The following is a 9,855-nucleotide window of genomic DNA, read 5'->3' on the forward strand; positions in this document are numbered from 1 at the left end:
TAAAGTCGTATCCCAATAGTGAAGGTTCGTTGGAATGCCAAGCGAGGACCTAAATTCACTTGGGAACGAGAGGATCAGATGAAACTGAAAATGCCCTCATCTTTTTACTTAATTGCTTGTAATTTTTTAAATTCTAATTTCGGGACGAAATTCCTTCTAAGGAGGGGATGATGTGACAACCCGAAATTTCTAGCTTACATTCTTCTTTTATATCAAATTTAGCTTTGTTTTGCTATTTTATAATGAAGTTTTGGGTCTAAATAGTGCTTAAAGCTTAGTATAACTGAGATACGTGTCGTAGGATGGGTTAGTTTGGTTGTAGCATTGGAAAAACGAGCCAAACACACCAAAACTGGTGTGTGCAGCCAGCCAGCCGCACACAGGCCAACCACACACACCTCCAGCCGCACACACCCTCATATATATACTATCCATGGTCATTTTGATCATTTCTTGCACTTCTACAAAGCTAGGAGTCGAAAATCCTCTCAAGTATCATCCGGAAAGGTAACATCTTTCACCAAGAACACCAAGAACACCATGTTTTCTGGCAGCACACCAGGCCGCACACCTGGCCGCACACATGTGCTGGCAGCACACTTGGCCGCACACATGGCCGCACACACACACATATAGTGTGTATTTTGGCCATACACTCTCTTGTATAGCCTTTTAACCCTTCGTACAATCATTTATGGTTGTAACACTTCAAAAGAAGAGTTTACTGGTCCCTAAGGTGGTCCCAGTTCGTTAATTAGTTGTTCATAACACTAATTATATTCATATATGTGCCAATATATGCTAAATAGGATTCGCGTGTGTACTCAAGTTACCACTTGATACTTAGCAACAGATCCAACATTATCATCAAAACCACTCACTACAGGTGAGTTCATACCCCTAAAAAAACCTTTGAAATGTTTTTAAATGCTTTTATGGGGGGAATACAAGTTGAACAATTATAGTTATTATATCAATCATATGTGATTAATGACTACCAAGCAAATGGTTTTCTTACTTTCCAAACTATTTATCAAACTGTTTTACCTCAAATTGTCTTACAAACTCTTTTAATGGTCAAATACTTTTACTTAAACTCTTTTAAACTTATATTCTGTGTATCTGTATAAATATAGTTATATAAGTAGGATTGAAAGGACTTAGGACTGCTAGTCTACCCTGCTTCCTGTTCTTGTTTGATGTGGTCTTAGGGTATCAAGATTAGTTGTCTGAAGGTCGTTTGAATCCTAGTTATATATTATGTATATGTATATAGATATAAAAGGTTATTTCTTTCATTCAATTCCATGCCCTTGGGTAGCAAGAGCATACAGAGATGTTCATACTTTACAAGTAAGCTACCATAGGGGTAGTTTAGGAAGATACTATTACTAGAACAATGAAACATATAATGAGTCAGTTGATACATGAGTCAATACATACTATGATGAGAATCAAACATGAAACAGAGTGAGGAGAAACAAACACTAGACACTACAACGAGAAACAAACATACAGGCTAGATAGAGAAAGAACGCACAATACAGCTAGCACACATATACATTACATATACATTATATATATATAAACACAGTTATGTGAGCCATTAAACAGGGCATGGAACTACCTGCCATGACTGTTTTTGTATCAGAATCTCCTTAATTGGGGAGCGTATGAGTTTGTGTATAGATCTATACTAGATTGACTATCCTACACCTTGCTGCTCGCTACAGTGGGACTTGCAAGTCTACGGGTGTCAAACGTCATTTTTGTGGCATCTTACATTGTCACTTTACTATTGAGTCGGTAGCAAGATACAGGCCGATCACATGTTACCTTAAAATATACAATTAGCTTAAGGTAATTAGTATAGCAGTAGTTACTTAAAACTACGTTACAGTATTAAAACATTTTCCCTTTACACTGTACTTTGTGATATTCACACGATGCACGGTAATGTAGAAACTATATTTTTGGTTAATGATAATCGGAATTGGGAAAATACACACTTTTACAAAAGATACACACACAAACACTAGATGCCTTGGTAGAAGGCTACTTTTAGTAGGAAACATAGGGTTTTCTAGAGTAGATCAAACAAATACAAAACTTTTACAACCATACACAATACATCTTACAAAACACCTTACAAATGCTTTCATACAAACTCAGACACTAATATACTTATGAACTCACCAGCTCTAAAGCTGATAAACTCTTTCAAAATAACTTGTATTCTCAGGTCACCAGTAGATAGGTACAGGCGCCGAATTTTGAGAAGAAGGAGCGTTTTCAAGACTCCTATTTTATTTTTGATGTATATTTTTGGTGTCTATATAACTTGACAGAACACACTTGTATGAAATTATGTTATTAACGCAATGGATGATGTTGTTGCTTGTTTACTACTTTACATTGTTGTGATACTGTACATGACGCCTTCCACCCCAGAACGTTTCCGCCGTTCATCGGTTTTGGGGGTGTGACAAATGAGTATATACTTCTGAGGCGTTCCACGAGAGTTAGGAATGCACCTAAGCATTACTATGGTTTCTATATTATTGCTGAAGGTGATACACTTATCAGTGATAACACATTGATAGGTCTGGATGAACCTAACAACTACATGGAAGCTATGGCAGACCCTAAGACTGTTAAATGGAAAGAGGCTATGGACAGCGAGATACAATCCATGTATGACAATCAAGTTTGGAACTTGGTTGACAATGTACCATATCGTAAGACAGTTAGGTGCAAATGGATCTTCAAGAAGAAGACCAACTTTTTCCATCTCATCCTCTTTCCTCTACATCATTCTCTTGCTTGTGATGTTTGTGAGCTATTAGAGGTGTTACACTTGTGGCACTAAGCTTCTTGAAGATCAAAGGATTCTTGTAAACATTGAAATGTATCATCTGAACTAGTTTATTATAGATTTCGATTTCTATATATGCAAGATTAGGGTTTCAAGTCTTGGATGAATTGCATGTAAAATAAAGAAGCCCGGATCCAAGCTTTAGGGTTTTGTATGAGCATATAGGAATGTTCTTTTGTATAAAACCCATCAATTAATTCTAAATATAATATAAAATTATTAAATTATATGTAATATTAAAAAAAACGTTATAGCACCGCTATATCACCGCAAAAACCGTGATTTCAAATAGGGGCTTGTAACCGCTATTGAAATTTTGGCCGCGATAATTGCATAGACCGAGATTGATCAACAAGGAATTCACATTGGACAACGGAAATCATCGATGAAGGCTACATTTTATTGAGAAGTTGTTATGGTGAATACCTAACCACATCAAACATGCCTTCAATTCCAAGAATGCGAGCTTGGTTTCTCAAAGTTAGTTAAACCTAACTCAGAAATCTTAACCCTGGTGATTCGATGAAGGCCATCGATGATGTTTCGTTACTAGGAAATGGAGTTTCGCGCTTCAATTGTTATCGATTATGACAATGGTTAGATTTGAAGTTCAGTTGAAGACTATTATGGTAATTACTTGCAATCGGATAAGGGTGTGTCATCATTAGGGACGATAGTAACTCATGATCTTCCTCAAAAGGAAGGGTTGATGAATAAAAAGATTTAGCGATAAGTTGAATAAGTAGAAGGAAGACCAAGAGATCTATAAAAAGGATATGGACTCCCACATACAGAGACGAGCAACATTTAAATGGATGAGCATTTGGGTTTAATGTGAACTGCTTATATATATGTTTTTAGGTTTTCATGGAAATAGATGGGTTCGAATTGAAGGGAAGGGAATTGGAGATGCAAGTTGATTGTTCTTCTATAGGTGTTGGCTAAGAAAAAGGACGGGGTGATGCAGATTTCCGCTGAAGAGATAGGAGGAGGGAGGAAAAAAGGGGTCGGTGGTGGTGGTGGTTGTTGTAGGGATAGTAGATGAGAGTGACTGAGGAACAACAAGCAAATAAAGGATGTTCATCTTTGTCTTTGGGCATAAAGGAAGAATATGAATAAATGGCACATATTTTATTATTTTTGAATAAATTAATAAATACAAAAAAGTATATATATATATATATATATATATATATATATATATATATATATATATATATATATATATATATATATCCACATTTGCCTTTTTATCTTGATTTTCTTAAACGGCTAACACACAACCATTTAATTTTATTCCAAAATCTACACCTTTTGTCCACTACAAGACTTGAACTTTCAGACCTCAACTACTTAAGGAGAAAAACATTTCCAACGCACCTGAGATACGGTTAGACCAAAACCATTTGGTAATTTTTTTAGAATGGCTAACCCACACACCTATTTAATCTTACTTCTAAATCTGCATTGTCTTTTTCTCTTGATTAGGGACCGGAATCAAAACAAAAGGATACTATATAGACGGTTCAATTAAAAAAAAAAGTTAGGAACATGGGATCATTCTTGTAGTTTACTGTGAAAGATAGGATGGAAAAAATGGGTTGGAGTTTGGAAATGTTAATTGATAGTTGGTAAGTATTTATAGGTGTAAAATTGGAAAATTTAATAAAATAATAATCTCTCTCAAAAGCCAATAGGCAACCCACTTACACTCCGCCTACATGCCTAGAAGATGGGTTTGACATGGCGAGGTTGCTACCACATCATCCCCACACCAAATGGATATTATACCGGAGAGGCTAATGTTATATTTGCTCTTCAATATTCTGCTACAGTTTTTTATAAAAAAAAAAAAATTATGAATTGTCAATACATAGCATAATAGAGCTATTCTCATATTGGACACAAATAAAGGTATGAGTTATCACACCTTTCAACCTTGTAAATAATCCAATCTTTTGGCACCGTCACAATTGTGGAGTGTCCACTGGTGTAGATCCTAAATTGATAAAAGCTCAAACGTATTTTCATTTAAAAACAAAAAATTTCTAAAGAAATATGAGGAATGATGAAGGTAAATACGTTGTTTACCATTTCTTTGTTAAAGGTGGGTTGATACCCAAAATGGGGTTTTAATTTTATGCTGTATAAGTCGAATTTATAATTATTTGACATAAAATTTCTTGACATTAACCTTTTATCAGAATGATTGAACACATTTGGGTAAAAATTAATGTCCATATTAACTGTTAAGGGAAAACATAGCGACTATTAAGCCAACTATGTCTTTTATTTCTTTAACAAGAAATACAATAGTGATTCACCGCAATGGCAGTTGAGTAGGCCATATCAAAGATTCAATTATATATCTATATCTATCATTACAAATTTTGTATATCATATCTTTTTCCTTTTTTTTTTAGGGGAACGTCCCTTTCATGTGCGTGAAAAGGGTATTTGATCAAATCTAACAACTTTTTGGAAATCTATTCCAACAAATTAACCTAATTTTTTCTTATCTTTTTCACCCTATAGTCTAGTGTTCCTCAAACGGGCTTACAATAACTATTCTGATTCTATTGATATGAAAATTCAGCCAGTGAAAAGACATACATACCCTGGTATTATTCTTGATTGAATCTTTTGAATATTCTTGATTTACGATGTTGTTGAATTTTAGATTGGTTTTCAAATATAAAAAGTTCATTGCACTTTTAATGATAATGAGAACCTAGGGAAGAGATTAGCAAATAGAAAGTAATTTCTTTAAGATAATTTGATGAATAATGATTTCAATGATGACAATAATGATATCAAAATGAATGCAAGAAACAAAACATATCAATATGTATGATATTCTTCATCTCTTTTGGAACAACTATTTCATTCTCCCGATGTTAAAGATATGATGGAGAAAGAGATATATGAGGAAACATGTAAATGGGAGATAATTTGATTAAGGATGAATCATTTTAAAAATACATTAGAAATACACTTCATCGAAATTTAACCCATTTAGGCTACTTTTTTATTTTTTTTATTTTTTTTATTTAACCCCTAAGGCACCAATCCCCCTACATTAGGTCAAAACTGTAAAAATGGCACTTCAAGTAAGAAAACATAATACATAATAATAATAATAATTATTTAAACATCATAAATCAGGGAATTAAAAACAAAGGCTTGACAATGTTACAGAAAAACTATGCAATTTATAATTAGAGACAAGAAAAAAAAAACAGATGATCAAATCAAATCAAACCAGAGCATATAATATAATCCACCACCCGCGATAATATTTGCGGAAGACATGGTTACAAAGACAGCAAATTACCATTTTACCCCTCCTCCTTAATCCATATCAAGAAACTCCATCCTTTTTCTCATTGTACCCTTCAAATCCGAAGCCTCCCTCTCCACCTTCTGAGCCTATACACACAACATATTATTATTATTATTATTATTATTATTAACTCTTAACATTTCATATTCGTTTTATATATTTTTTTTCTTTAATCATATACACAATTTAAAAAAAAAGTATATAATAACATTAATAATTTAATAGCAACATTGCAAAAGTTACCCTTTTTATCTCAGTTTCTGAAACACGAGTCATATGAGGGGGAAGTTCTTCCTTCTCCAATTCCTAACATTTCATGTCAACAAAGCATTAACAATAATAATAATGATAATAGTAATAATAACAAATAAATAAATAAATGTTTTAAAGTTTATTCAGCATACCAGCTCCCCAATTAAGACAACATTTTCACCACGAATTACATAAAGACCTAATGGAATGTCACAATAAAGATCACCAACAATTACTCTTTCACATGCACCTTCAAGAACAGCATTTGCTGCATTTCAAAAAAAGAAAAAAAGAAAATCACTTGTGAGGTTTAATTATCATAGATTATTAATATAGTTTTGATGATTAATGAGAATTTAGTACCAAATTGATCAAAAGACCGAAGTATCCCCAATAGCTTCCTGCCATCTCGTAGCAATACAAGAAGCTTCTCTGTACAAAAATGTAAAATTATGTCGTTTTACATGATAAAGTTAGTAACTTTTTTTTGACTTCTAATTAGATCAATAAAAGGATGCGTTATACCATCAAAGTTTAGTTATATGAAATATAATTGGTACAAGATAAGACTTGTAAACAATATCGTTATAAGAATCAACAATATTCTCTTTGTTTTTTAACAATAATGGCATTAATTAACAAATCATGTTATCTAGCATTGATATCGACATCTGTAGTTTAATTTTCTTGAATGATTAACATCAAGCAAGAAAATAGATTGGGCAGAAAGAGTAGAGTAATTCATATGATACAATTGAAATCTATTACTACATCACAAACATATACAAAAAACTAATCATGATAGTAATATGCTCATCCCATTAACGCCATAAACGATGATAAGATTTAATTGGTGAAAAAAAGGAATAACTTATTAGATGCATAGCATCTGTAAATTCTACACAAGAAAGATGTGAATCAAAGAAAGGGAAAACATCCAACTGAGTGAAATCAAGAGAATGTAAGAGTAAATCGAAATCAAGAACTTACTGTCAAGATAGCTTGCAAGAGAAGTTGACAGATAAATATCTTCCGGTCCTGCCCACGACATTGAATTCAAACTTTTCGGTATATGAAAAATCACCGAAAAATTCTTTGAAAAAACGAACAATTTTGCATTGGCGACAGCCTCTCGCTCTTAATTCCTCGCCTTAAATTATACCTACTTCTACAATTCTCCTATTTGCAGTGATGAAACAGCAAGATTAAAAACCCTAGCCAAATCAGCGGAACTACTAAATCGATAGAAACCCCTGTAAGTATCCCCGAATCTTGAACTCAATACACACTCTCGAACTGTAAAACGTAAAGAAAGAGTGGTGGTCTTCTCTTTCAGATCTATCTATAAACCCTAAATTAACTAACCCCAAATCTGGGGAGCGTTTGGAAGATATGAGGCGATGGGAGGGGAGCTGACCTGGTGACTCCCGTGGAGTTTAATATTTCACCAACAGTCCAAGTTGAGTCTTTTAGTTCAACATTTTTATTAATTAGACCTTGAAGATATCAAGTATTATGGATTCCTCCCTTTTGTTATAATAATGACAATGGGATCTTGAATTCGAGAATCCATGTTCGTAATTCCTATGCTTAAAATTTATCTAGACAATGACACGTGATCGTAAAGATTTAATTGGAATCGGAAGAAGTTACTAGAATGAACTAGTTTTAAGATTTACTTGTAAGGGCTTGTTTGCATATTACTAGTTAAACTAGAGATGAGTACCAGAAACGAGTACATGTTTTTGGAACCGGAACCGCTTCGAAACTGTATGTTCTGAAATTGAAACTACCTTAGGCGGTTCCAGCTCCTAAAGTCGATATCCATTGGATACCCGCTAGTTCCTGTTCCAATATTGGGTACCCAGAATCGACGGTTAACTTGAACCGGTACTGACGGGTACCCGCCTTGTTATAAAAGTAATACATATTAAATTTTTATATTTTGGTAATTTTATTTTAAAAAAATAGGAAAAGGGAACTTATACCTGATTACCTTATACCCCAGACGTTTTTAGGGTTTTTGATATTCATTCTTACAAAAAAAAAATGTCGAGACCATACCCTCTCTTCTTCTCGTCACTCTTCCATCTCAAACAAGTCATCATTATGATCAGTCGAAGCTTCAATCGTTGACACCATACCCTCTCTACTTTCTGCATAAGAAAAATCATTAAACAAGTTCCGTGGATATGGATTCGAGGGAGAACCCCAACGTAACCCTATTGAATTCGTCGTTTCCCGGTTCTCATCAACATCACTCCAACTAAGAATCAGGTAATAAACTCATCATATGTAGCTTCATTTGTATACTTTCTAGTTTTTTATGTAAAGGACCAAGAATGTTGAGTGAAACGGCGAAATTTCTTTTGGATTTTGCTTTATAAAGTGTCAAAATTTTAATTAAGATTGTGGGTAGGTCTTGGTTGATTTCTTGTTATGTTCTAATCAAAAAAAATTTAGGGGGGGAGGGGGTGTTAGTGTGAATGTGAATTACATTCCTTAGCTTCATTTATTTGCTAAAAGACTAAAAGATGGAATTCATTTATGTTACAAGTGCATTGAAAGCAATTGATATCCTGGAAGCATATGAAGGGACTCTTAACGATGATTATCCTCCAAAAAAACGAACGTTGTGAGCATGGGGAAATGTTGTTATACAACGTAATATTTATGATAAATAATTTTGCTATCCGCATAAAACCTTCATAAAAATGAGCCTTACTTATCTCCTTATAATTTTCTATTGTATAGATATCTTTGTAATAAATAATTTTGCTATCTACATAAAACGTTCGTAAAAATGAGCCTTGCTTATCTTCTTATAATTTTCTATTATCCAGATATCTTTATTGGAGGAATGTGGGCTTCTAGAGAAAGCTCTAAAGGAGTTATGAAAAATAAAATTCAAGATTGTACGTTTATTTTATACTTACTTTGTATTTGTATAATAATGACATGAATACTTGGATAGGATTTAGGTAAAACAAATGAACTTAAAACCCTTAACTTCACATGCAACCTATGTAACGATGTAAATTTCCAAAACAATTTTTCGCATTTTATAAAAGCATAATTCATTAATTATTCATAAAAACATCATTCTTTGAAACTCAATTCATAACATATATCAATCCCAAGATCTCATAGCCTAAGAATCCCGTGTGTGTACTGATCAAGCCGACGCCTTCCCGCGATCCTCACTAGTACCTGAAACACATAACACAAAACACTGTAAGCACAAAGCTTAGTGAGTTCCCCAAAATACCACATATAACACATATTAGCCACTCGAGGCTGTAACTCTGTGGGTCCGTGCACCCAAACTCTGTGAACCCTCACGTTCTAACTCTGCAAGCATGCATAACATAAATCACATAGAAGA

The 9,855-nt window shown here is 33.6% G+C and overlaps 1 protein-coding gene across 1 annotated transcript; it reads right to left on the bottom strand.

Annotated features, from left to right (window-relative positions):
• Window positions 1-5,986: 5,986 nt before the first annotated feature.
• Window positions 5,987-7,922, bottom strand: LSM1B (Small nuclear ribonucleoprotein family protein). Its single transcript, XM_078991282.1, has 5 exons — window positions 7,461-7,922; window positions 6,834-6,902; window positions 6,623-6,738; window positions 6,462-6,524; window positions 5,987-6,304 (listed from the first exon to the last, which is right to left on the bottom strand). Exons 1-5 carry the CDS (start codon window positions 7,519-7,521, stop codon window positions 6,227-6,229), a joined length of 387 nt encoding a protein of 128 aa, XP_078847408.1. The 5' UTR covers window positions 7,522-7,922; the 3' UTR covers window positions 5,987-6,226.
• Between the last annotated feature and the right edge of the window lie 1,933 nt (window positions 7,923-9,855).

Source organism: Lactuca saligna, chromosome 4 (assembly GCF_052625555.1).
Source record: "Lactuca saligna cultivar CGN05327 chromosome 4, ASM5262555v1, whole genome shotgun sequence".
Classification (NCBI taxonomy): domain Eukaryota; kingdom Viridiplantae; phylum Streptophyta; class Magnoliopsida; order Asterales; family Asteraceae; genus Lactuca; species Lactuca saligna.

What these genes read in the sequence shown, in the direction of transcription:
- LSM1B (XM_078991282.1), bottom strand. Translation starts at nt 7,521, where the DNA reads ATGTCGTGGGCAGGACCGGAAGATATTTATCTGTCAACTTCTCTTGCA. An exon ending in TCTTGCAAGCTATCTTGACA is followed by an intron (nt 6,903 to 7,460) that starts GTAAGTTCTTGA and finishes ATTTTTGTACAG; the next exon opens with AGAAGCTTCTTGTATTGCTA. An exon ending in TCGGTCTTTTGATCAATTTG is followed by an intron (nt 6,739 to 6,833) that starts GTACTAAATTCT and finishes TTTGAAATGCAG; the next exon opens with CAAATGCTGTTCTTGAAGGT.